This window comes from Elephas maximus, chromosome 7 (genome assembly GCF_024166365.1).
Source record: "Elephas maximus indicus isolate mEleMax1 chromosome 7, mEleMax1 primary haplotype, whole genome shotgun sequence".
Classification (NCBI taxonomy): Eukaryota; Metazoa; Chordata; class Mammalia; order Proboscidea; family Elephantidae; genus Elephas; species Elephas maximus.
The window spans coordinates 46,298,082-46,325,871 of NC_064825.1; the positions used below are offsets into that span (position 1 = coordinate 46,298,082).

A 27,790-nucleotide genomic window follows, 5' to 3' on the forward strand; every position below is an offset into this window, starting at 1 on the left:
TAGGCCTACATGTGTGGAGGTACCTGTGATCAGGTGCGGGGCAGCCTTTGGGTACCCCTTCATAGGTATGGGCAAAGAATGGAGAAAAGAGCATCGGGCATTTTTTAGGACCTCACCACTAACTCTCCAGTTCCCCATCTATTGATAAACTAGATTTTCCTTGAGAACATTCTGCAATTGGAGTCCCTAGGAAGGGGTGAGATAGAAGCCAATGAGAGCACAGCACCTGACTAGACAGAAATCATCCGGGGTCTGGTCAGCCCTGGAGGTCAACTGAGAGTGGGGGGAGGGGCACCTACCCAGTCATTCCCAGGAAAGTGGCCCTTGAGGCATAGCCCCGGCCCCAGGCCGCCGGGTCTTCACCGTGTGGAAAGGCTTCTCCCAGTTTCCTTGAGCTTTTTTGAAACCCAGTCCTCGGCTGGGCTGGCGTAGGAGGAGCCCAGGTGCCTAGACAACTCCCCAACCCCGTAAGTCACCCCAGGGGCTGTAACGTCCCCCTCCCCCGCGCTTGGGGCCTATGGTTTACCGCGCGCTTGGAGGTGCAGAGGTCTCCCGCCTCCTTTCTCGGCTGGGAGTGCAGAATCATTCATTGCTTTTGCAAAACTGGAACTAGAGGCCTGGACAGATGGCCCGGCGAAGGGCCGGGACCTGGACATTAACGCAACTCTCAGGACCCCCAGCTTGCTTTGGGCAAATGAGGAGACTGACGCCTATAGTAATCACCATGAAAGGGGAAAACCCAGGAATGTCCCGGCTGCAGACTGAGATCTAGTCCAGGGTTCCTCAGCTTCCACTTCTGTAAAATGGGACGTGTTGACTTTCCTTGCCGGTTGCTGCGAAAATTTGAGATGGGCGCTACGTGGGGCCCACGCGCCGCAAGCACAACTAGGCACGCAGCGGGCACATTTAATAAACACCAGCTGTAATTTTCTATAATTAGTAAGCCCCCCATTGTAACTCATCAGGGTGTCAAACCCTCTCGAGCCGCCGCCGCGGGCGCCTCGAGTCCGTGGGGTCCACTGGCTTCCCGCCCTCCGCGCGCGGAGAGAGACACCCGGTGAGGTTTCAGCGCGCTGACGTGGGCGGATCAAAGCGGCGGTCCGCGCCTTATAAAGCCGTTTGGGCCGCCCGCGCCGGAGTTTGCGCCGGGCTAGAGGGAAAACTCCATCGAGCGGGCAAGCGCAGGCACGCGCAGGCACCCAGAGTCCAGCGCAGCCGAGAGGAGCCCGTGTCCGCCGCAGAGTCCGAGCCCGGTCTCAGCCAGCGGCCCCTTGCCCCGATCTCGGGTGTCCTTCTCCAGCCGGTACGCGAAGAGGGAGCCTTCGCCTCCTGCCCAGCCCCGAGAGCGCTCCCGTCCGCCGGGGGCCGCGGTTGCTGCTCCCGGGGCCGGACCGGGGAGAGGGGACGCAGGTCGCGCCCGGGGAGCGCCCTAGGAGGTGAGCAGTGGCCACGACAGCGGGCGGGCGCTCAGCGGGGACCCGCCTGGGAGTGGGGGCGCCAGAGTCAGAGAGGGACGGAGCTTCTCGCACGCGCTGCAACCTCCTTGAGCACCCACTCCCCACTAAACTAGCGAAGCGCCCTCCGTAAGTCTCCACAGCTCTTTGAGGAAGTCCCCTACCGCGGAGAGCAGCCTCTGATGTCTGGGGGCGCGGAGGTTAGGAGGGTGCATGATGGGGGGGGGGTGCTGTGCAGTTCCTGCCCGCAGCCCCGAGCTTACCCGGGTCTGCTCCCCCTGCTCGACCCGGTCCCATCCTTGCCGGCCAGCAGATGAGGTCATGCCCGAGCCATTCCGGGGGTGGGGGACTTGGATCCCGCAGCAAAGGGTGTGTGTGGCGGAGCGGGAGAAGGTGGCAAAGGGCAGAAAAATCCCGCAGCTCCTCCAGCTTCTTAAGCCCTCAACTGGGGGGCGGTGGGACAGATGCCTAGCTTTGAGAACAGCCCCCATAGGCGTCGGCGGCGGGGAGGGGGAGGGAACCGAGAGTTTGTTTACAGACCTGAGCTAAGGATTGGGGAGTGGGGAGGAGGAAACTCCTGTCACCCCCCGGGGCACATCTGGAGCCGCACGAAGCATCTGGCTGAGGTTGCACACTAGTCCCACACTCCCATCCCCCGACGCTGAAGTGCCTCCCTCTCCCTTAGGGTCCTTGGGCACGCAGGGTCCGGCTCCAGCGGGGTGGTAGAAGGGAATTACCCTCATGTTCCCCTACCCTACTCTTCCCGCTTCCAAAATAACCAGTCTCCCCGGTGACCCCGCGCTGTGCAGAACTCGCAAGACTCGGGGCTAGGGGTCAAAGCCGGGTTACGGGCCTGGCCTCGCTCAGCCCCGCAGGTAACCTTGAAGCGGTCTCTTGGTGTCACCGGCTAGCCAATTCCGCTCTACGAGCTGCGCGACCGGAGGCTTCAGGCCTGGCGAGCGCGGACCTTCAGCACGGCGTGGACACTGCCTGGCGCTGGGGGCGTCCGGGTAGGGGAGGCTATACAGGTCCCTGCAGGCTTGGCTGGGGTCGGTTTCCAGACACTTTCAGAGCCCAAGCCGTATAATCACCTGTTAGCAAAGCTGGGCTGCAGCTGCTGCGCTCGTGGTGCCCAGCGTGAGCACAGCCCCAGGTGGCCCTGTTCCCCGCCGGCTCCAAGCGGGATAGCCTAGGCATTTCCCCCAGCGGAGGCAGGAAGAGACAGCTTAGTTCTCCAAAGATACCGCGCTTTGACACGGGCCCACTATGCGCCTAAACCCCAAGGGAGAATCCGCGGCTGAAGCAAGGGGTCGGGCAGTTCCGAGCTCAGCACGGCACGTGGGTGTCTTATAGAACGACCAGAACCGAGAGGACACTTACTCTACGCTTCATCCCATCCCCAGACCCCGGACACTGGGGCCCTGGAAGGGAGGAGGGTTTCCCCCAATGTCTCAGCGAGGCGGGAGGTAATTGAGGTTCACACCTCGAACCCTGGCTTAGCGCCCCCTAGCGGGCCGGGGGCTCCTGGAGGCGGGTGCGCCCTGACCCGCAGGACGCAGGCTGAGGGTGACCCAGCGGCCCTCGCAGCTGTCCTAGACGGTCTTACACAGGACAGGAATATCCATTAGGACCCAGAAGCTGGGACAGACGCTTGCCTTTCCCAGCGACGAGCTGGGGCAGCGGAGAGAGAAGCTCGGGACCGCTGGGCCTCTGGGAGAGAGCCGGGAATAGCTGGAGGCCTAGGTTCTCAACCACTGCATGACCCAGGCCCTCTCCTCTCTCTGGGCGAATTGGGCTGGACAGGGGTCCGGTGCTGTAAGTCCGCGCTGTTCTCTCTCCGCGTGCAACACCTACCCTCTCCCCACCCAGGAATGCTGGGCTCCTTTGGGGGCGGGGGTCTTTTGGGAGGGTGACAGGAGAGACAATAACTGGAGTTTTGATCCTACCTTCCACCCCACCCTCCATATCCAGCTGATATTTTTTTCTCCTTCTGAGGAAGGTGGTGAACTTTCAGAGCCAGTAAGACAAAGGGTTCAGGTGCAGGCTGGGTGGGAGGAGAGAGCTCGGTTACGGTGAGACCCTGCGGAGACCCCCGGCCTTGACCAGCGCCTCTGTGCTGGGCGCCTAGTTGGTGGGTTTGAGGAAAAGCAAAAAAAAAAAAAAAAAAAAAAAAGAACGAAAGAAATGTAATTCAGGGTTTTCTCTTTGCGTTCCCCTGGGTTATGCGGAAGACTCCAGAATACAGTGGGGTTTCAAATCTGCGTGTTTTTAAGGCACACACATACAGGCACATATTACGCAGGTACACGTAATAGTGTAAAAACTTAAGCCAGAAGGAGCTCAAAGACTGCAGACTATTGGGAGCCTGGAAAGACCTCAGGAGATGAGTAGTGAAGTCCAGTCCCTTTGTTTTTATGGAAAGGTAAACTGAGGATGAGGGGATGGTCGAGGGCTTGCCCTAACTCACGCAGCCAGATAAGAAACCCCTTCCCGCTCCAGGGCCCTCCACTAGGGCGGGCGCCTCCTTCTTTCAACTCCCCCAAACCCTTTAGAAAGGAATCTCTTTGTCTCTGCTACTCCCTAGAGGAGAGGGGCTGGGGCTGTGTGTGACTCCGGGCGAGCCAGGTGTTGGTAAATTTGGGAGAAGCTGGGAAGGGAGTTAATGAGGTGAGAATGAAGAGGAAAAAAAGAAAAAAGCCAGAGAAAGCGGCTCTGCTAGGTGTCGGAAAGCGGGACGGCGGCTCCTCCGCGGTCCTAGTGCGCCGCCTGGCGACCAGAGGCGGCATCGTGCTGGCTCCGTAGAGCTTTGCTCCACCAACACTGGTGGCTGGGCAGCGCCGCCCCAGCTGGGGCCTGGACACGACCCGATCGTCCAAAGGGGAGAAGCTCGAGAGGGACTCCGAGGCCTGGGGCCCGAACAACTCTCCCCGTACAGACAGTTTTGCTATTCCATGTTTCATCCTCCCCATCACAGACTGAGAAACTAATGCCCAGAGCAAGCCCCATTTCCTTGTCTTCTCGTGGTCCATGATCTCACTGGACGCTCCCGTGGACGTGGGAGTAGAACACGGGACTCCAGCCCTCAGATCATTGGCTCAGCAAGCCCAATGCACTTCTCCGTTCCCCAGTTTTCTCAGCCGTGAGTTGGGGGCAGTGATACTAGATACTTTCCTAAGATCTCATAAAAAAAAAAAATAAATAGGGTTGCTAAATTCCAACCCAGATCCACTGCTGTGAAGTAGATTTCGACTCATAGAGAGCCTATAGGACAGAAAACTGCCCCACAGGGTTTCCAGGCTAGAAACCTTTACAGACGCAGACTGCCACATCTTCCTCCCTGGGAGCGGCTCAACCTTCCTGTTAGCAGCCGAGAGCTTAACCACTCGCCACGAGAGCCGCTCACAGGGTTGCTGGGAGAAGCAAATGCGAGAGTGATAGGTGAACAGTCTTTATAAAAGGTGATTGATTGTTCTCGAATCACTCGCAGTTTACAGGGGTGGAAACTGAGGCCCAGAGGCAGAGTAGAATTGCCAACGCCATAATTACTAACAATCAGTTTGCGTGGATGAGAACCCAGGTCTAAGGCCCCGAACCTGCTTGTCCTCCTCCTCTCGCTCGCGGCCTCCTTTCCTTTGTCCTGTCCACTCTTTCCGTCTATCTGGGTTTCATCCTCTGCCTCAGTTCTTTCAGCTTCGTTCTCTGAGTGTCCCTCTCCCTCTTGCTGTCGAGGGGCTCCATCTCTGCCCCGTCTCTCCCGGTGTCTCCGGTCCTCTCGCCCCCTGCCCTTCCCGCCGGCCGCCCTGGTCCCAGCCCGAGTGGCGCAAAGGCGCAGCCGGGCCCGGTGCCCACTGCAGGCGCGCGCGGGGCCGCGCTAGGTTGACACGCCCTCGGTCGTGCTCCGGCCGCACCTAATTCGAGCCAGACGCCGGCCGAGTCCCCCGGCCGTCCGCGCGGGCGGGGACGCCTGCCGCGCGCTCTGCCTCCCCAGGCCCCGACCCCTCCTTTGTAATTTGAATAAAACGTCCCCCCCTTGCGTCCCCCGCCCAGCCAGCCGCCTTAACCCGTCGCTTTCGCTCTCCTCGACTGCAGGCGGCGTGCGCACAGGAGGAGCGGCGTCGCGGTGTGGGCGGCTGGACTTCGGCGCGGCTCCTCGAGGGTCCGACCTCCCCGCGCGCCAAGCGCGCAACGATGAGGGCGCGGCCGCAGGTCTGCGAGGCGTTGCTCCTCGCCCTGGCCCTCCAGACCAGCGTGTGCTATGGCATCAAGTGGCTGTAAGTAGGAACTCTGCGCCCACACGGAGGGGTCCCGGGACGGGCGGCTGGGGCGGCAGAGAGCGTTAAGGGGCCCCCTCCCTGGGCCCCTTAGCGCGCCAAAGACCCAGGAGCCGAACTTGGCTTGGGGTCATGGGCAAGTCATTCTTCTTAAGCCTCCCTTTCCTTCTCTGTAAAATGAGATAACTCTAGTCCTTACCTCCCTGTGGGGGGGGGGGTAGGGGGGAGTGGGGTAGGGTGATGAAGCTGGAGTGAGACAAGCAGCTGGGTGCTGGGAGCTGGAAGCAGACATCCTCGTTAAAGGGCACAATCAAGAGGATTTGCGCCTGGCACACAGGGACCAGCTCGATATTATGTTTCCTTGTCAGTCTGACCCCAGCCGGAGGTCCTCACAGACCTGACCTGTTCACTTGAGTGACCTTGGGGAAGTGACTCAACCTCTGAGAGCCTCAGTGTCCTCCTCCAAAGGAGGCTAAGAATCACCCCTCAGATTAGATGAGAAGAGGCTTATGAAAGAACCTTGTAAACCGTCATATGCTGTACACATGTGACGGGTATTCCTTTAGATATGAAGTATTAATGGAGGGCTAGGTGGGAGAGAGCTTTTTTTTAGGTGGGAGAGAGCTCACTTCAGTCCTGCAGTAGGGAGTGCCTGCTCTATTGGGGGCTGCGGGGTACAGGGGGAGAGGAGTAAATCCAGCCCCTTCCTGGAGGAAGAGTTGGGAGAGATAAGCCCAGGCCGTAAATAACTCTTAGCGGGGGCAGAAGCTTCGAAGTGCCCTAGGAGAGACCAGAGCTGTGTGATGGGAGCCCAGAGGAGGGGGAGACCACCTGGTGGGGGGAGGGCACAGACCTGGGGCACTGGGGAGATTTTCAGAGGGGAGGTGCCCCTAGGCTGGGCCTGAGGAGTTGCCTGAAGTTTGGCAGATGGGAGCAGTTTCAGGAAGAGGGTACTTTGTAGGGGGGAGACTCCTTGAGCAGAGGCCCAGTAGTGGAAAAGTCCAGGACAGGGCAGGTCTGGTGTTTGGGGTGGGGGCAGGGAGTTGTGCAGATAAAACTGAAGGGAACAGATTATGGGGGCTGGGGAGAGGCTTTGGGGAGGGTTCGTGGACTGGGATTAACTGAAAGATGAAGGCGACAGTGGCTGGGCCGCCAGCAAACAGTCTTGAGGTCACCGGCCCTGCCGGGGCTAAGTTATTGATTAATTGGTGATTCAAGACGGGAACCCCATCTTTTTGCGGTTTCTTGTTTGCAAGGAGAAGTCTGGGCTCAGTGGTCTCTCAGCCCGGGGGCACCAGCTTTTCCCAGCTGTCTCTGATGAGTTTTGTGGGTACCCAACACTGTCAAAGCTGGCGAGAACTTATGCTCAGTGAGTCCAAGGGTTCCCCTCCCCTTCCCCCTCCTCCGTCATCATTTTACTAACAAGGGAACTGAGGCTTAGAGGGGAAAAGGATTTGCTGAAAAGCACAAGGAATGTCAGAGGCAGCGGACTGGGCTTAGGTGACATTTGCTGCTCATAAGAGTGTTGTGAGGTACACTGTTATCCCCACCTTACAGTGGGAATGCTGAGGCTCTGAGAAGTGCGGGACTCACCCGAGGTCCCAAGTTGGCATGTGTCGGGGGGTAGGTCCTGGAATAGCTAAGTCCAAAATCCATGCTATCCACACTGCATACCTCAGGTGGCCACAGAAATGGGTACAACTCAGTACCTGACCTAAAGAAGCTCACAGCCTCTTGGGGGAGACAGCTAGGCAAAAACTACCAAGTGGACTGTGGTCTCTGTCCTAGGAGAGGAACCACGAGAGCTCAGAAGAGTGGTTCATGCCACCTAAAGACATCAGCAAAGACTTCAAGGGGAGGTGACTTTTGGGCTGGGCTTTGAAGGACGGGTAGAATTTTGATAGGCAAAGATGGACTGCAAGCAGGCATCTTGCGTAGGAGAAATAGCCGAAGCAAAAGTTACGGAGACAAGACAGTGCTTACGAGGAAGCTTGGAGAAACCAGGAATGACAGGAGCCTAATAGTAAGTGCCCCAGAACGTTGTTATTGTGTGCCAGACATTGTTCCAAGAGCTTTAGCCATTTAATCTTGATAATACTCCTATGAGGTAGGTGATATTCCTATCACCCCCATTTTACGAACGAGGAAACTAAGGTACAGAGAGGTTAAGTAACAAGCCTGAGGTCACATAGCTAGTTAATGGTGGCTATGGGATTGGAAGAAGCCCTGGTAGCTTAGTGGTTAAGTGCTATAACTGTTAACCAAAAGGTCAGCAGTTTGAATCCACCAGGTGCTTCAAGGAAACTCTGTGGGGCAGTTCTACTCTGTCCTATAGGGTTGCTATGAGTCAGAATTGACTTGACGGCAGTGGGTTTGGTTTTGGTTTTGGTGCGACTGGAAACCAGGAAGGCTGGCTGCCTTAGGCCAAATCCCTTCGTAGTGACTAAACTCTTGCTGGAGCTTAAGATAGTGAGGGAAGCAGGAGAAAGGGTGCAGTTTGAGAATAACATGCCAGGTGTCTTTTCTGAGTGCTATATGGAGATTGTTTCATTTAAATCTTCCAGCCACCCCGTGTGGTGGGTTCTGTCATTGTCCCCATTAAACAGAAGAGGAAATGGAGGCACAGGAGGGTTCTTTAACTAATAGGGTGTCACAACTAGTAGGCGGTAGAGGCAGGCTATCTGGCTCTGTGGCCAAGGTCTGGGGCATTTACTATGAGGCTCCTGTCATTCCTGGTTTCTCTGAGTTTCCTCATAATATGCACTGTCTTGTCTCTAACTTTCCATCTGCTCTTCCGCCTATGTAGGATGCCTGCTGTTGGTCTCAGGGAACCACAGGACTGTTGGGAACAGGAAAATGCACAGTGGCGGCAGGAGACTGGGGCCTCATCCAGGATGCTCAGCTGTGCTGGGGGTGGGGTGGGGGGCTGCTGCCCGGGGCTTTGGGAAGTGAGCTGAAGATGAAAGGGGCACAGGGACTGAACCCAGATGTGGCTAACCCAGCTCACTGGCCACAAGGCCTAAGGTAGATCAATCACTTTAGCCTCTCCGAGCTTCAGTCTCCTTGTCTCCAAAGTGGGGGTGGGAGGAGCCCTAACTTGGGATGTGGGAGACCTGGGTTCTAGCTCAGCTCTGTCTCTGTCTGGGTATGTGTAGGTCTGGGAGAGTCCTGACCTGCTCTGGGGGTTTCCCCATTTGCACATTGGGAAGATGGCAATGAGGTGGAAGCTGCCCTTCAGCTTTTCCATTGATGATTTGCAGACTGAGGTCCGTTGGGGCTCCATCTGAGATAGGGTCCCTCAGGTAGATCAGCATGTGTGGGGCAAGGTGGGCTGGCTTCAGTCCCAAATGAGGTCTTTGTAGTCCTAGGTGTGAAGGGGAGAGTATCATCTCTAGGCAGGACTGGCTAGGAAGGCTCCGGGCCCCTTCACCTGCCTCAGTTTCCCCAACTATCCAGCTGGGGGAAAGAGGTGGACTGGTCTGTCTTGGCTCTGGTATCCTGGGACAAAGCCTGGGAAGGGGACAGGAGGACCCCAGGCACTAGGGCCTGGGGGCTTCTCCTGCCTGGGGCAGGAGCCACAGCCCCAAGCCTGAGGTGTCTGGGTGAGGTAGGGGCAGCTCTGGGGAGCTCTAGTCCCTTGACCTGATCGAGGTGTTGTGTCTTGTCAGAGGGAGAGGTCCCCCACGGTCACCCCAGGGGGATGGGTAAGGGGGTGGGGCCCAGAGAGGGGCTGGGTCTACCTGGGCCTCCTAGATTCCAGTTCCTGCTCCTTCTTCCCTTCCATGTGGGCAGCACAAAGCAAGGTGTGCAGGGGCCAGGCAAAGGTCTACTCAGAGCTTGGGCTTGGGGAACAGGTCTCCTCTGACTTCACTGCTGTTCCACTCTGGGATGAGCTGGGTCCACAGAGACAGAAATATAAGGCTTCCCAGGGCAAGATTCATGGGCCCCTAGACCCCATCCCTGGTCCGACTCCTCCTCATCTGAAGCCCTCCTTCCCCAGCAGAAGGATAGATATTGTCTTTCCCTGGGTAGTAGGAGGGGCTGAAGTCTACCTTCTGAGTGTGGTGGGGCATGGGGAAACCTTCCAGGGCCCCTGAGCCCAACTGTACTGCAGATTCACCTGGTAAGGAGTGGGTTGGTGCTAGCGCTTAGCACTGTGCTCCCTGACCGTGGAGTTAGAGACCCTGGGGCCCAGGTTCCTTAAAGGGGTGCCCTCTGTCACACTCCAAGCCTGACTGCTGGGTCTTTGGGCTAAAAGTCATTATATGGCCTGACCCCTGTGTGTCGGAGAGAAGAATGCTATGGAGGACAGGTCCAGGAAGGAGACCCTTTGTGGAAGGTGGCCTTAGCTGGGCCAGGTACCCTAGAGAGCTGCCTAAGGGTAAAGCGGCTGACACCACCAGAAAACCAATTCAGTGACAAACTAGGGCAGGGAGGATAGTGAGGAGACTCTGCAGTAAGCCAGGCAGGAGATAATGGTGAGCCTGCCTTGAAGGGGGTGGCTGGATTTGAGATGCTTTATGGCAGGGCTTCAAACCGGTTTGTTCTGGTTCCACCCCAGATATACTGAATCAGAATTCACATTTTAACAAGATCCCTGGGTGATTCTTATGTATAACTTTCTGGAAACTTGTTAGAAATGGAAATTCTCAAAAGGGAACTTGTTAGAAATGCTAATTCTCAGCAGGAATTCAAACTGGAACAAACCCAGTTTGAAGCCCTGCTTTTTGAAGGAGGACCCCCCCCCCCCACCGGGGCAGAGACGGGCTGGATGTAGTGGAAAGGGGAAGAGAGAGGATTGTGGCTCCAGTGATGCAGGTGAAGCCAAGTAGCCAAGCTTGCGCTACCCTGAAGTGTCCTTACCAGTGGAGACTGCATTGGTGGTGGCCATGAAAAACTATAGATGGGAAACTGAGGCCTGGGGAGGGACAGTGACTTGCCTAAGGCCACTTGGGTGAGCGGCCCAGCCAGAGCCTGAGCCCAGGTCTGATGCCCCCTAGTCAGTCCCAGAATGAGAGACGCCCTTGGTGCCCTGGCCTCTCCCCATAAGCTCCCCCCAGTACAGGCTTCATCTGTGAACTCTCTCTCCCCTCTGTCCTTCTTCTGTCCTCTCTTCCACCCTCTCCCTCTGTGCCCCCACCCCCAGATAAACCAAAGTGTTTTCAATTAGGGATCTGCTGAAGGGAGGCAAGCTGAGCAAGATGTCCAGACGGGTAACTCCCCTACCTCCTGCTCTAATCCTTGATTACCTCCCCAAGGGGGACTTAGTTAGAAACGGTCATTACCACTAATTACCAGATGACCGCATCACCCTCCTTTGGAGTGGAATGCTGCCCGGCCTCCCGCCTCCTAGTCCTCCTCCCTGCAGGAAGCTGTAGCTGCTGGTGGCTCAGTGCATGGCAGGGGGCACCCCCACACCACGCACCCCCACGCCACACAGGCTTCCCTCTGCCCCAGCCTCTCACTCAGCAGCTCCTTCTGCCTCCTCGGCAGGTCCCTGGGCTTCTGCACTGCCCCCACCGTCAGCCCACCAAGTGCCTCCAAGACAGCTTCCTATTTCTCCTCTGCCTTCCAGGGGAGTCTGAGCCCTCACCTAGGAGGTGCCATGCGAAGGTCTTCCTTATAGCATCATTTCCGCCAGCCAGCTGGGGAGGCTTGACAACTTCAGAGATGAAGAAACTGAGACCAGAAGTGGGTCACCTGGCCAGTGAGGCCCCAGGAGCACAGAGCACCCCCCTAGAGTGGCAGCAGCCGGTATCCAGCACCTGGGAATTGCCCGTTGGCCTGAGCTGAGCTCCCCAGGAAAAGACCTGGCCCTTGTTATCCCTCTTCTTGGCATGAGCAGGAGCTGAGGGGAAAGCAGTGGAAGGCAGCCCCCTGTGTGCCTGGTCCTGGGTGTTTTATTTGCTGTATCTCATTTAATCCTTCCTGTTTTACAGCTGAGAAAATAGGCTCTGAGGGGAAGGGAAGGAAGTTGGTCAAGGGCGAAGGGCAGAGCAGGTTCGGGACAGACTAAGTGTTGACGGCCCCAGCCCAGTGCTCAACAGAAAGGGGAGGCCTCATGGGGAGGGGCAATGTCAGGAGGAGGTGGAGTGGCTGGCTGGGTGCTGGAGCCACCTAGCATGGGCTCCCTGGGAGAGGCCAGCAAGTCCAGCCCCTGGCCCAGCCCCTGGCTCGGCCTCAGTATCTTCCTCTGTACAAAGGGGGAGTAATAATCTCCTCCAGGCCTCTGTGAACTGTGAAGTGCTGTTCCCATGCTGGGTAGTTACTTCACCACCACACATGTGTGTCAACAGTGTAAACCCCCCAAGTGCTGCTGGGTGGAGACGGAGGGGCTGTTAACAACCAAGAAACACGCTGAGGTGATGACATATGCCTTTGTGTGGTCAAACCCCACCCAGCAAGGGCTGCAGGAATTCAGACAACAGGTTGCTGACGGTTCCAGTGTAGGCGGGCCTCAGTGGCTCCACAGGCTGGGGAGGACCAGAATGGTTTGATTTGGGTCAGAACACCATGCCTGGGGCCTGCCTTGTGCTGGATGCTGGGATCCAGATATACCCGACATTTCTCTTCCCATAGTTTGGGGAGTGGAGACTGAGCCAGGGGTCACAATGAGGGGAGACCACTCAGGACACCTACAGTCAATCTCAGACAAGTTGGGTTGTGCCATCACAACTTTGGACACCAGGCCCTGCCTGCTCCCTGGACCTCTGGGAAAATGAATGTATTTGAGGTTTTAAGGTGGACGGGGCATGGCAGAGAGTGGGAGGCAGGAGGAAGTAAATTAACCTATTAAGTATTTAATGTAACAAGCATTATCTCATTCAGCCCTGGCAAGACCCCTACAATGTGGGGGATCCCCATTTTGTAGTTGATGGTCAGTCAGGGCCAGCAATTTACCCAAGATTGCACAGCACATAGAAGGCAAAGCTTGAGCCTTCTGACTCCCCCTGGTCCAGGATTTGCCTGGCAAGGGTTGGGGGGATCCATCTGTGAGTGTCCCGAATGCTTTACGTATATCATCTAAGTCTCACCTTAGCCTTTTGAAGTGGAAATAATCATTTCCTTATATCAGATGAGGACCATGGGGCTCAGAGAGGTTAGGTCACTTACCTAGATCACACAGCGGGTACCCTAAGCCCATGCTCTTCCCTGGAACACAAGCTGGGACATTGCCTTGTAACCGGTGATAGGTTTCTCTAGCCATTAGACTAGGGGCTGCTTGAGGAAAGGATCTGTGTCACGTTCATTGCCAAATGAGTCTGGGGAGAGTAGGTGCTTAGTAATATTCTTCCACGATAGATCAAGTTTATTTATTCATGCAGTTACTGGAGTAGAGGGGAAGGCATTCCTGTCATCAGGAAAACCTTGGGCAGAGACATGGTGGCAGGAAAGGCCCTGGCCTGTCAGAGAAACCAGGAGTCTGGTGTGGCCAGTGCTTAGGACATGCTGGAGATGGGACAAAAGGCTGGACAAGGCTGGAGGACCAGATCTTGAGGGGCCTTAGATGTCAGGTGGCAGCCCTTGGCCTTGACTAGATGGGCGTGGGGAGGCTGCCTGCAGGTCAGAAAAGACCACCAAGGCAATAATTGTGGTAGCTGCCATTCACTGAGCACTGATCCCAGGTGTCAGCCCTGGGCAGAGCATGCGAGGCTCATGCCCTGATTTCATCCCTCAAATCACGCCGGAGGAGAGGTTAAGGAACTTGCTCAAGGTTTCATGGGGAGTGTTGGGGGCAAGAGTCTTCCCAGGTCGGTGCTGTTTCCCTGGTTCTGGGCTGCCTCCCTTGGGATTTTCAGCCAGGGCTTCTGGGATCTCAGCCTCTCCGGGTCTCAGCCCTGGTCCTGAGTGAGGATGGCTGTGATTGCAACAGGAGTGTCACTCAGCCCTTGTGACTGCAGATTAGCCTCCTCTTGCCCCTCCTGTCCCTCCAGGTTGCTAGAGGCCTGCTGGCTCTGGGGGTCCCTGCTGCTCTGGGGGGCGGGGGCAGGGGCGAGTGTAGGTAGAGCCCTTTAGGGTTGTGGGGGCCCTTCCAGCCCGTGCTTAGGAGGAGTGTTGCCTGCTGCAGTGTGCTCCTTGGAGAAGACCCAGGAGAAAGGCAGATCTGGGCTGGAGCGCTAGTCCTAGAGTCTTGAATCCCAGTGCCCAGAGCCTGGATCTGGGAAGGCCTTAGGTCTTATAACATCACCAGGGATCACAGAGACCCCCAAGGAAGCATTTTTCAAAGCATGGATGGGGTTAACATGCCTCAAACATTGAGCTTTGTGCTCAGTGTGCTCAACAGACTCTGAATTAAACAAAACCGAGCCTTTTGCTTTGCTGCAGGACTTCTCAGGGCCTTTAAAATGTAAGTGTTCACCGTGACTCTCCAAGAGGGGGGGCTTGTACCCTGTGTTCCCCAAATGTACTTGACCACAGAACCCTTTTTACAGTGTCTCCCTGGAGCCCATTCTGGGAAATGCAGTTTACATGTACAGACACTGAGGCCCAGAGAGGGGCAGTGATTCCTCTAAGGTCACACAGCCAGTTAGTAGCAGAGTCTAGATTAGAAATTACATTTTCTGAGTTCTGATCAATCGCAAAATTGATAACAATCTCTAGCATGTATGTAGGCCTTTATGGCTTAGTAAATGGATTTAATGATTAAATGAAACAGCAAAGGGAAGCTCTTAACTCAAGCCGCACACAGTAAGTGCTCAGCAAAGGGGGTGTAGTATGATGATGACTATAGTAATCCAGCGCTTAGCACGGTGTCTGGCACATAGTAGATGTTCAGTATCAAGTGAATCAATAAAGAGCGATAATTTCAGCTCACACAGCTGTGTGAGAACTGAGTAGGTAAGGTAATGAATGTGAGCTCTCTGTGAACTGTAAAACTGTTTATTGGTAGTGTAGTGATCATAAAACTTAGGCAGGAGAGGGGTCGCAATCTCGTTATGAGTGAGGACCTGTGGCCCAGAGAGGGTCAGTGATGTGCCCAAGGTCACATGGGTTGGAGGGGAAGCCACAGCACTGCCTATGATGGTGCTTGGCTTCTGGGCTTCTGGGCTCCTGGCTATCTTCCAACAAAGGCCCGCAGAGACCATTGAGGAGAAGGCTGGGACCAATAGGGCAGGTGAAGGCAACGTCGCCTCTCACAGCCCTTTCTCTTTCCTCCCACCGGTTGCTGTCCTTGGGGCTGTGTAGGGCGCTGTCCAAGACGCCGGCGGCTCTGGTGCTGAACCAGACGCAGCACTGCAAGCAGCTGGAGGGCCTGGTGTCTGCCCAGGTGCAGCTGTGCCGCAGCAACCTGGAACTCATGCGCACCATTGTGCACGCTGCCCGCGAGGTCATGAAGGCTTGCCGCAGGGCCTTCGCAGACATGCGCTGGAACTGCTCCTCCATCGAGCTCGCCCCCAACTACCTGCTTGACCTGGAGAGAGGTAGGGAGCTGACAGGGGCTGCTAGCACCTGCTGAACACATGCAGGTGGGGATGAATGAATTCGGGCATAAATATATGTGTTTACACAGGTGGATGAGTTCATGAACGGAGGGATGGATGAACACATGGATGAGTGAGTGGGTGAAGTGATGGATGGATGGATTGATGAGTGAAGAGACAGATAAAGGCATGGATGGATGGACATACGGGTGGGTGGATTAATGATGAATTAATTCATAGATACAGGTACTCGGGCATGAATGAATGGATGAATGTTTCCCTGCAGGGTACGGTACAAATGCATGTGTACCCTAATGCATGGATGAAGGGCTGAATGATGCCTGCATCATAACCCAAGGTCATTGCCTGCTGTACTAAAGGCCACATGTTAGGGAGGCTCTTGGAAAGGGGTATCTATAAAAGAGAATGCTATAAAATGCAACACGCTTTCTTGACGAAAACCCTAAAATTCCTCAATATGGTTCAGGGCATATATGGAAAGCCCACAGCCAACATTATACTGATGGAGAAAGACCGAGAGCTTTCCCCTTGAAATTGGGAACAAGACAGGGGTGCCCACTCTTACCACTTCTATTCAATATTGTATTAGAAGTTCCAGCCAGAGCAATAAGACGAGAGAAAGAAATAAAAGGTACCCAGATGGGAAAAGAAGTAAAATTATCTCTATCTGCAGATGAAATAAAAGTTTGACAAAAAAAAAAAAAAAAGAGAGAGAGAGAGAAAGAGAGGAGGCTATATAGCTCACCCTCAGGGCAGAACAAGTGTGCCACAGGTAATTCTAGACCAAACCAAAAAACCAAACCCACTGCCGTCGAGTCTGTTCCGACTCATAGCGACCCTATAGGACAGAGTAGAACTACCCAATAGAGTTTCCAAGGAGTGCCTGGCGGATTCAAACTACCGACCTCTTGGTTAGCAGCCGTAGCACTTAACCACTACGCCACCAGGGTTTCCAATTCTAGACCAGGCAGACTGAAATTTCTGTGAGACCCATGTACAGGTAAAAACACCTATGTAAACTCTCCCTCACGTGGCAGTGGTGTCTCTCATGGATCCTTAATGGCAACAGCTAATATCTGTGCAGCACTTGACATAGCTTCCTTCCTTCCCAGATTATTTGAACTCCTTCCTTTCTGTACAGCAGCCCCAACACAGTGCAGGAGCCAGCGGGGGCAAGAGTACTGAACTGTTTGAGTGTGTGTGTGAGTAGGAGAGTGTGAGTGTGGGCGTGCCTGTGAGGGTGTCAGGAGTGAGTGTGCAAGTCGGTGAGTGTGTGGGAGGCTGTAGGGGTGGTGGGATGGTGGATTGATGGTCCTAGTGCTGTCCTCCCCCTGCACCACCCTGGTCACAGCCCCTGCTTCTTGTCCCTCCTACTCCCACACTGTGCCCCACCCAGCCAGGTGGGAGCAAGGGAGGAGGGTGGGGGCTCCAGGAGGAAGGAGTATGGAAGCCTGGGCTGACCCCACACCCCCTGCTCTGCAGGGACCCGGGAGTCGGCCTTCGTGTATGCGCTGTCGGCGGCCGCCATCAGCCACGCCATCGCCCGGGCCTGCACCTCCGGCGACCTGCCCGGCTGCTCCTGCGGCCCCGTCCCAGGTGAGCCACCCGGGCCCGGGAACCGCTGGGGAGGATGTGCGGACAACCTCAGCTACGGGCTCCTCATGGGGGCCAAGTTTTCCGATGCTCCTATGAAGGTGAAAAAAACAGGATCCCAAGCCAATAAACTGATGCGTCTACACAACAGTGAAGTGGGGAGACAGGTAACCACCCACCCCACCCGCCCCAGATGGTTGTGCTTGTGCCATTGGCCAGAAAAGGGCCACCCAGTGTGCACCGATGGAGAGGGGTGGGGGGATGGGCCCTGATCGACCCACACCCCAAATCTTCCCCACCTCCCTCGGCTTCTCCCTCTCCAGCCAGTGGGGGCTTGCCGGGCCCCTCCACCAGGATTTGGGTTGGGAGTGTTGGCAGAGCAGAAGAAGCCCTGAGCTAGAAGTCAGGGGTTCTGAGTTCTGGCCTTGGCTCTGGCTCTAACTTGCTGTGTGATGTTGGGCAAGTCACTTCCTCTCTGGCCTCAGTTGTTGCCATCCATAAAATGGTTTTTGTCTATAAATCATGGGGTGATCAGACGCTCTCTATGTCTCCATCTGCCGGGACCCTTGGGCTCTTCCTCTGGAGCCCTCATCCAGGAGTTGGTGTGAGAGGAGGCCGGTGAGGGCTATGGGCAACAGAGTCTTACACTAAGGAGTTGTCTCCTTGGATTTAATGGGAGCTCTCTCCCCAGCCTCCAACCTACCTCAACCTCGAAAACACAGCATTTCTCTAGCATCTGTTATTTTCAATTTTTCATTAATTCCTCACCTCAGTCCATAAAAGTTTGGGTGAGTGGATGCATAAGTAAATAAATGGAGTTTTTTGAAAATTAAAAAAAAAAAAAACAACTGTAAATCAACCTGTGTGCCAGAGATTGTGCCATGTGCTTTACTACTCTTGTCTCCTGTGATCCACAAAACAACCCTGTAGGGAGGTACTATTATTCCCTGTTACAGATGGGGTAATGGCCTGGTGAGTGACAGCCCCGGCTTCAGAGTCAGTGTCGTGTCCAGACATCATCTCAGTCACTCTTCCTTGCAGCCCTGCTCTCCCCATTTTACAGAGGCACCAAGTGAGTCATAATGACCTTGTGTGCTCGGCCAAGGTCACGCAGACAAGATGGAGCCCAGGTTTGTGGGACTCCAGGTCCAGAAGCCTCCATGCCTTCACCTTCTTTTCACACTGGTCTCCCTTGTGTGAGGATTCGAGGAAGTCTAGGCCAGTCTTGCCAGCAGGGGAAACTGAGGCCAAGTCACACCATGGGTCTGTTGCAGAGCCTGGCTGGGGACCCAGGACTTCTGCCTTCCAGCTCTGGAGACCTGTACCCAGAGTCACAGAAACTCAGCAGGAACCCTTTACCCAGCCACTGGCTCAAGAGCTACCTCTAACTCCCTCCTTCCCAATGCAGTCCTAAGAGGGTCCTCAGCCTCAGGGAAACATGAGACCTGTTCCTGGGCCCAGATGCTAAGGAACTGGCCCCCCTGAGACCATCTGCAAAATGGGCATAGTACCCCTCCCCAGGACTGCAAGGCCTATGTGAGGACTAAATGAGATCACGAATATGAAGTGTTGAGTGCAGTACCTGTCACACAGTGGGCCTCAGGAAGCTCTAGGCCCCTTGCCTGCCCCACCTCCCCTGTCTTACGCTGAGGAAGTAAGCATAGTTTACCTTTTCTTTGACTCAAAAACACCTCCATGTCTTGATGTCTCGGGAGGTTGGGCATGCCTCTGTGGGCGTGCTTACGTAATTCCTGTGCTCGCCACAGGCTTTGCAAAGCAAATTCCAGACTTTCTACCCAAGTGGACTCTTTCTCGATCCCCACGTCCCGGCACTGTGAGGGGAAAGGAGCCCTGGGAATGTGCCCTTTCTCTGTGCCTCAGTTTCCCCATCTATTTAATGCAGGGGGTGAGCCCAGGTGACGCTTGCAGCTCTTTTCACAGGGCAGGCAGGACAGAAAGGGGATTTAAAAGGCAGAATTGGAAGGCCCTTTGAAGGTATCTAACCCACTGTCCGTCAGGTGCCCCTCAGGTAAGGATGGGGAAACTGAGGCCCGAGGAAGCTGGTGGAGCAAAGTCACTTCCAAAGCCAGGGCTAGAGTCGCACCAAGCACCAGAGCCAAAGCCTCCCCTTCTCTACCATGATGATTACTTAAACTGATTTTTTTAAAACTAATGTCGATTTAAGTTTTATAGTTCACAAAATCCTTTTATGTATGTCATCTCCTTTAATCCATACAACACCTCTGCAAGGTAGACTTACGTGCCCATTTTGCACATGAGAAAACAGAGGCATCTAGTGGTTAAGTGGCTTGTTAAAGGTCATCTGGCAGGGGAGCTGGCAGCATAGGGAAAAGGCAAGCCAGGCCAAGGGGACTCGCCCCAGGCACTCACTTCTTGCCTTTTCTCCCTCCTCCCTCCCTTTTTTACTCCCTTCCCCCCTCCCTACCTCCCTCCTTCCTCCTCCCCTTCTTTTTTTTTTCCAGCAAGCAGTTAATGAGCCCCACTTTTGTGTGAGAGAAAGCATGGAACAATAAAAGTTGCAGCTTTTTGGAATCACCCTCTGACCTGGGTTCAAATCCCATCCCTGCGATTTTTCTAGCTGTGCAGCCTTTGGCATGTGGCTTAGCCTCTCTGAGCCTTTGTTTCCTCTTTGTAAAATGAGGGAAATAATGATCCCTCTCTTGGAAGGCTGTTGTAATGGTTAAACACCCTCATGTGTCAGAGTGCTTAGGATTTAATGAAAAAAAAAAATTAATGGGGACCTGATAAATGGCATCCATTTATCCAAAGGCCACTCTCTTCTGCCCGCCTGTCTCAGCTGCCTCCCAGATTGGAGGAGAAACAGCAGACCCACAACACTTCCCAGCTTTAGAGCAAAGAACCCAGCCACTTTGAGACCCAGAGTGGGTAGTGACCCCTAAGAGCTCCCAGCCACTTGGGTGGGAGTTGGCGAGGGCCAAGGTCCTGGGCAGGCCAGGGAGGGGCTCCGGCCGCCAGCCCAATGCCCTCCCCTGTCCGCAGGCTCTCCGTGCCTCTCTGGAAGTGAAGTGTAAGTGCCATGGGGTGTCTGGCTCCTGCTCCATCCGCACCTGCTGGAAGGGGCTGCAGGAGCTGCGGGATGTGGCTGCTGACCTCAAGACCCGCTACTTGTCGGCCACCAAGGTAGTGCACCGACCTATGGGCACCCGCAAGCACCTGGTGCCCAAGGACCTGGATATCCGACCTGTGAAGGACTCGGAGCTCGTCTATTTGCAGAGCTCACCTGACTTCTGCATGAAGAACGAGAAGGTGGGCTCCCACGGGACACAGGACAGGTAAGGGCCTTACACCAGACGGGCAGGAAAGGCCATGAGCACGTATGCAAGCTGGGTCTCAGTTGGTATTTGGGGACTAGAGTCACTGTCCAGCTGAAGAGGTGGTCCCAGAATGCCAAAGTAGGGGTGCCAGGGTACAAGGGCCTGCAGAGCTCTGGGAGTGCCTTCTGTGCACCTTGCCCGGGGAAGGGGTCCGCCCCACCTTCCTTTAGTGGGGGAAACAGAGATGGGAAGAAACAATGATTACATCAGGAGACAGGGAGAGAGCATATCCAGTCAAGAGCAGTTACAGAATGCCACTGGGTGGACAGGACAAGTGAGGTAACAGGTGCTGCTGACTGCTTGAGAGTCAGGGCAGATTTCACAGTGAGGGAGTTTTGAGGTGGGCCCTGGAGTATGAAGAGGAGTTCGGTAGGCTCACACAGAGGATGAGAACATGCCAGGCTGAGGGCATGGTGCATGCAGTGACCCCCAATGCTGGGCACCTGCTGTCCTCAGGCCTTATAGGCAGGGCTCAGGCCCTGGAACCCTGCTAGGGCAGGGGTAGGTTCCCTCAAAGGCAGGGCCAGGTCTCACTGGCCTCTGGGCCCAGCTTTGCCCAGGCCAAGTCCTAATCTTCACCCAACTGCCCCACAGACTTCTGTCCCTGCTCCCCATCAGTGCACCAGAAACCTATCTCCATTTTCAAAAAATATGATTTGAGGAGCATTTTGGAGCTGGACAGAGCCCTGGAGGCCTTCCAAGTGATTTTCCTGAAACGTTAGCTTTCCCACCTCCTGTCCTCAAGAACCTCCAGGGCTCCCTGCTGCCTGCAGATTCCACTTTGCCCCTTAGAACAGCACCAGACTCTGCAGAGGCTGTACCGTAACCACCCCTGCACGCCAGCTAGGTCCTGTGCCCACCTGCCTGCAGGCCCCTGAGCTGCTGTTCCGTCCTTTCCTGCCCACCATGGAGTTCCTGCTACGCCTCCCAGGCCCAGCTCAAGAGTTGCTTCCTCCTGAAGGGACTCCAACCTGCTCAGTGGGTTCTCCTCTGGCTCCTTCCCTTGCCCAGGGCAGCTATCTCCCCTTTGGAAGCCTCCGTTTTCTCATTCCTGCAATGGGATGGGAATTTCTTCTCACAGGATGATGTAAGGGAGAGGCCCAGCTGGCCGCCAACCCTGAGTGTGTATTTACTACATGGAGAGGAGCCCAGAGCTCCATCATGGCCAGCCTCACCATCCTAGAATCCCTTAGGGTGCCCAACGCTAGACCCAATGGATAACCTACCCCCCCCCCAAAAAAAAACCCATTGCCGTCAAGTCGATTCAGACTCATAGCAATCCTGTAGGATAGAGTAGACCTGCCCCATAGGGTTTCCAAAGAGCAGCTGGTAGATTCGAACTGCCGACCTTTTGGATAGCAGCCAAGCTTTTAACCACTGCCTCCAGGACTTGCTGATGGAGACTAGGCCCTCAGTAAATGTTTGTTGAATGGATAAATGAAGGAAAGATAAATGTCAGACAACCACCTTGTTGGACAAATGAGGAGCTGAGACCCAAGGGGAGCGGGGACAGCGGCCAGGCTGCAGCCCCCCAGGAAGTGCGCACAGAGCTGCAGGCGGATCCAGAGGGATCGCACTGATGTACTGCTTCTCAGAGGCAGGCGAGAGTGAGGTTGGCGGACTTCCTGTGGAGAGATGGTGCCCCATGGCCAACACGTGTGTGCCCTCCTCTCTGGGCCAGGGCTCTCCCATCTCCTTCTGGAGACTCCCTGGTCCCCGTTTTTGAGCGGGGGCAGGGATCCTTATAGATGGCCACATCACAACTGCTGCAGCCAATCAGGGAGCCAGTGTTGACTGCAGACCTACTGTGTGCTGGGTGGGGCTGGGGAGATTTGGGGGGGGGGGCAGCATTTCCCAAAGATGGTCCTGGAGAAAGCTAATCCCGAGATGCTATAATAGAGTTCTGCTCTCAAATACATCTGGAGAATTCTCTGGTGATTCACAGGATATGATAACCTATTAAAGGCTCTGAGGAATCCTGCCCTGAAGGCTCTGGCTAAGTCAGTGTTTCCCCAAGGTGTTTGCCTGTGGAACTCTTTTATTAAGGAGCCCCTAATAGCATTCCACAAAACTAGTGTTCTACGGGGTGAAAAGAATATTGAGCCCAAGCGGGGGTGTCTGAGAATGAGTCTGGCACATAGTTGGTGCCTGGCCAGCATTTGCTTCCTCCACAGTCCACACTTCTGTCTCCAGGAGAGGGAGGGGTGCCTTGGGGGCTCTGTCCTCACAGGCCAGGGCAGCAGGCTTGGGAGGAGGCCCATCTGGAGGCCAGATTGAGGGGGTTGGGCGGATGCGAATGCAGATGGAACCAGGTCAGGCTCCCCAGACGGGAAGGAGCAGAGAGCCTGCAGGGGCTGAGGCAGCCAGGGTGGGTATGATGAGGACAAGGTAGGGGTGGGGTCCTGGAAGCCAGGGGGCCGGGAGAAGCATACTGAGTACCCCAGAGCAAACAGGGGGTCTTCCAGGATCCAGTGAGGGGCTGTGTGTGTCAGTTCTGATCCTGATGCGGCAGCCTCCTAGCTGGGTGAACTCAAGCAGCTCCTTTCCCTCCACTGAGGCTCAGTTTCATCTCCTGTGCAGTGGGGACCGTAAAACATCCCTCATAGGGGCTGTGGTGATATATGGTTACATCTACCGAGTGTCTCTGCCTTGCTAGGTGGTGTCAGTCACATGGGACTTCTCAGTACCGGCAGTCTCCCCTCCCTCTAGTCCCCCAGGCTGCCAGGCCTCTTTCTTCCCAGCTGCCCCACTCTGGCCCTGGGATTTGCCCCCACAGTACTGAGGAGGGGACCCCATCCCCACAGCACCACCCGCCAGCTCCCTGGCCTCCTGCCGCACTCAGCTCCCTGTCTGGGGTGGGCTTCTCGACATCTGTATTGATCAGCTTCGTCTGCAAAGAACCCCAATATCTTAGTAGCTTATAGCCACACACACTCACTTCTTGCACCAGTTACATGAGGCTGCAGGTCAGCTGTGCTTTTCCTGATTCCAAAGGCAGGTGTAATGGGAAAGACAAGCGTTCAGTTGTGGCAGAAAAACCCAGAGGCTAGAGGAGCCTAGAGGGGCCCTCACCCAGCCTGGACATCAGGGAAAGCTTCCTGGAGGAGGGGAGATGGGAGCTTTATTAGGTTAGGGGATTTGTGGGGTCAAATGTAAATAAGCTTTGTTAACTGTAAAAGGCATCTCTTGAGAGGCTGGCCCCCCTAGCTGGGGAAGATGCCTCCCAGCCTTCCTCAAATTCATTCACCCTGGGGAAGCTGGGGGCCCAGGAATGGTCAGTATGCAATATTCTAAACCCCAGCCCTCTTGTCACGTTTCCTACAGAGGCCTGTGACTCCCCCCGACCCCACCTCAAGCCCTGGGAGCCAGGCATCCATGTGGTCCTTCCTCCAGGATCCACCTTCCCTAACCTCCCCGCCCCCACTCCCATTTCAGGTACCATGTCAGGCCTCATCTGGCTCTGAAGTTGGAGGTTTGGTTTTCAGATGTTGCGTGTCAGGGATTCAGAAAGAAAAATGGAACTCTGCCCCCTTCCTACCACTAAGGGTGGAGTGGTCAGCCAGAGGCCTTCAGGATGAAGCTGAGGGAAACTAATGGGTATTGAGTGGGTAAACTGAATGAAGCCCAGAGCGGTTAAGTGACTTGGCTGAAGCCACATAGCCAGGAAGCGGAGGAGGTGGAATTTGAACCCAGATCTGTCTGGCTTGAGGCATGTGTTCTTCCTGGTGCCTCTTATCTCCTGTCCAGGAGCCCCCACATACAGGTCACCTCCTGACCCTCTCTTCAGGTGCTCTCCTCCTTCCCGCGTGACCCCTACCTATGTCAGGCTGCTGCCTCAGCCTCCTCCCTGGCCTCTCTGCCTCCAGCCCTACCCCTTCCATCTGTTCTCTCACTGTTCTTAGGTCGGGTCAGGTCCTTTGCCTTTATCCTCCACTGCATAGGACTCCATTGTTCAGAAAATACCCTAGATGACCCCACCTCCTCCAGGAAGCCTTACTGAACTTCCACAGACCCTATGGGACCTTGGGCAAGTCCCTTCCCCATTCTGAACCTTGGTTTTTCCCATCAATAAATATGAGGATTGGATTTGGTCATCCTTAGGGCTTTCCTAAGGAGCCCTGGCAGTGCAGTGGTTAAGCGCTCAGCTGCTAACTGAAAGGTCGGTAGTTCTCCATGGGAGAAAGATGTGGCAGTCTGCTTCCATAAAGATTATAGCCTTGGAAACCCTGTGGGGTAGTTCTATTCTGTCCTGTAGGGTTGCTGTGAGTCGGAATGAACTTGATGGCAATGGGTTTTTTGGTTAGGGCTTTCCCATCTCAGGCATTCTGGGAATCCTCTGTCCACCCAGCTGTGGGGACATTTTTACCCCTGTCCTGTGCCCTAGGTCACTGCTGCTCCATCCCCAACTGCATCCCATGAAAACATCCCCTATCTGAGTTTACCCCTCACCCCTGAACAGATGTTTTTCACTAAACTAAAGCAGGGCTTTGAACTGGTTTGGTTCAAACTCCTGCTGATAGTTTGCCTTTCTAACAAGCTCCCAGGGGATCTTGTTAAACTGTAGATTCTGATTCAGTATACCTGAGGTGTAAATACAAATTCTCAGTAGGGGTTTGAACCAGAATGAGTGGTTTCAAGCCCTGGACTGAAGAGCTGATAGCAACAGAATATTTGTATTTTATAGGGATCTTCAGTGCCTTCTTTTTCCAAAAGAGTGGTTCAGGAAGAAATGCAGCTCCTGGCAGGTTTATGGGTTCGATGCCCTTTGGTATGTGGAGAGAGCGAGCAAAGGACTTGGTTTTCGGGCCTTGAATTTAAACGCTGCTCATTTTTTTTCATTCACAAACTCCCTGTGAAACCTTGAGCAGGCCTCTGTTTTTCTCAGAACCCATTTTCCCATCTGTATAATGGGCATAATAATTCCACCCACCCAAGGACACTGTGCACCTCCAATAAGATAAAATACTTGGGGAGAAGTACTTGGCACATAGGAGCCAAGTAGGTGACAGGCTAACGTTCTCTCCACAAACAGTGGGCCAAACGCTCACTGTGCCTCACAGCCAAGGTCATTTTGAGTGTTTTACTTTTTGTTCCGGGGTTCTAAAGGTGAAAGGCATCTTTACATTTGTTATAATTAAAGATTAAATACGAAGGTAGGATTATTAGACAGACTGGTTTGAGGGTCCTTCAAGTATTTAGAAGTAGGAAGAAATAGAAGAAATATACCCCCAAGAAAACAAAACAGCCCCATCATGTTGATAAATGCTTATTAGAAACCTGGGAAAAAGTTAGAAGTACCCTCAGAGAAGGAGCCTTCGTGGCACAATGGTTAAATGCTCAGCTGCTAACCAAAAGGTTATTGTTAGGTACCGTCCAGTCAGTTCCAGCTCATAGCGACCCTATGCATAACAGAACGAAACACTGCCTGGTCCTGCGCCATCCTCACCGTCATTGTTATGCTCGAGCCATTGTTGCAGCCACTGTGTCAACCCATCTCGTTAAGGGTCTTCCTCTTTTTTGATGACCCTCTACTTTACCAAGCACTCCAGGCAATTCGAACCCACCAGCGACTCCAAGGGGGAAAGACCTGGTGATTTTCTTCTGTGAAGATTTCAGCCAAGAAAGCCCTAGGGGGAGTTCTACTCTGTCACATGGGTTGCTATGAGTCAAAATTGACTTGAGGGCACCCAACAATAATGCCCTTAGAGAAGCTGATTATTTAAAATTCCCCAAAGAGGGGCTGAGTCTGGGGCCTTGGCTGGGGGAGGCTAGGAAGTATGGGGGGTCAGGGGTGGTAACTGGAGCCAGGCTCACTGACTCCCCTCCCTCCCCCCAGGCAGTGCAACAAGACATCCAATGGAAGTGACAGCTGTGACCTCATGTGCTGTGGGCGCGGCTACAACCCCTACACAGACCGCGTGGTCGAGCGGTGCCACTGCAAGTATCACTGGTGCTGCTATGTCACCTGCCGCAAGTGTGAACGCATCGTGGAGCGCTACGTCTGCAAGTGAGGCTCATGCCCACCTCGCCAGCCAGGAACACGGATGCCCCCCGGGAACCTTGGTGGCCAGGGCAAGGGGCCTGGACAGACACCCAGTGGGTTTTTGCTTTTAAACTCCAGATGAGAGTGCAAGTTGCGCCTTGCCTGCACTTGGAAGCCACCAGGAAAAGAAGGCCTGGCCACTGTGGCCCGAGGGCTGGGACATCAAAGGAAATCGACAAGATTAAAAATAACCTGGCAGTGGAGGCCCTAGACTCAAGAGTGCCCACACAGCTGCCTTCCAGGCTGGTTTAAGAAGCCAGTGGCATTAGTTTGGCAAGACTGGTATGGAGCTGACCTTTCACGGCTGGAGAGACCAGCTTCCCAGGAAGGAGTCTGCCTGCCCTCATCAGAATGTTCTGCAGGCCCAGCCCTCAGAGCACCCCTGCCCTGGCCTCCAGAGCCCCCCGGCCCACCCCAGGGTCTGTGCCTGCTGGGCGCCATGGAACCACTAGCTTAGGTTGTAAATGGTTTTTTGGGTTTTTTTTTGGTTGTTTTTTTTCTTCCTCTGGGATGTGGGAGCTACAGAAATATTTATAAAACAAGCTTTTTCTTTGGGGTGGCTCGCCTCAATTCCTCCTTATATATATTATATATATATAAATATATATATAATGATCTATATTTTAAACAAGCTTTTTAAACAGCCATATGAAATAAATGCTGAGAGAACCCCAGCCTGCCCCTGCAGTTTCTGGCCTCCTCAAGTGAGCTTGGTGGATCCTGGGGCTGGCGGGGAGAATGTTCTAGTTTCCAAGCCAGGCGGTCTCTCATTGATGTGCCTCCCCCTGCCCCCCGCCCCTCCCTGGTCTCCCTGTAAGATCTCCAGATCAAAGGCGTGGACAAATGTCTTGAAACATAAGCCCGGCTGGGAGATTCTTTGTTTCTCAGGGACACACAGACACACAGACAGACAGACACGCACACGCAGCCTGGTCATGCTGTCCGACTTGCTAAAACAGCTTCAAGAAAGCTCCCCACCTCCCCAGAGCTGGGCACACAGACCTCATGAAGAAGTGGCAGACCCAGGCTGTGGCTAACCCTGGTGGGCTTTCTGTGTGTGACCCTGGGGAAGGCCTCAGTTTCCATCTGCAAAATAGGGGTGGTGGTGATTAAGGTGGGTGGTTGGGAAAAGCCTCGGCCTCATGCCAGGCTGGGGCGGTACAAGTGGTGAAAAGCAGCTGGATTCCTGCTCTGTTTTGAAGGTGGAGCCAACAGGATTTGTCCCCCGTGTGGGTGTGGGGCGTGAGGGGAGGAGGATCGAGAATAACTGTGAGGCTTTTGGCTGGAGCATTTGGGAGGGTGGAGGGGCCATTTGCTGAGACAGGGTGGAGTGCTTTGTAGGGGAGGATCAGAGTTCAGCCTTGGACTTGTGAACACTGTGATGTCGTTGGGCTCCCGGTGGAAATCCTGAGCAGATGTGCAGATTCCAGTCTGCAGTTCTGGGGAGAGGCCAGGCCTGGAGAGACACATTTGGGTGTCATCATGAGGGAGTGGCTGGGGTAGAAAAGTCAAGGGGACTGAAGCCTGGGCCTGGGGCTCGTCTGCCTTGGAGGTCAGGAGATGAAGAGGAACTGTCAAAGGAGACAGAAGTAATGGCCAGGGAGGTAGGGGGAAGCCAGGTAGGGGTCCT

General features: G+C 54.7%; 1 protein-coding gene across 2 annotated transcripts; it reads left to right on the forward strand.

Moving 5' to 3' along the window:
* Positions 1-1,151: 1,151 nt before the first annotated feature.
* WNT11 (Wnt family member 11) lies at positions 1,152-26,801 on the forward strand. Of its 2 annotated transcripts, none has more exons than XM_049890833.1 (6): positions 1,152-1,436; positions 5,544-5,725; positions 14,912-15,147; positions 16,651-16,928; positions 19,759-20,075; positions 25,954-26,801. In XM_049890833.1, the coding sequence occupies exons 2-6, from the start codon at positions 5,643-5,645 to the stop codon at positions 26,126-26,128; spliced, it is 1,089 nt and encodes a 362-aa protein (XP_049746790.1). In that variant the 5' UTR covers positions 1,152-1,436; positions 5,544-5,642; the 3' UTR covers positions 26,129-26,801. The 2 variants fall into 2 exon arrangements, with proteins under 2 accessions (XP_049746790.1, XP_049746791.1); XM_049890834.1 differs by having other exon boundaries at positions 19,783-20,075.
* The last annotated feature ends 989 nt before the right edge of the window (positions 26,802-27,790 follow it).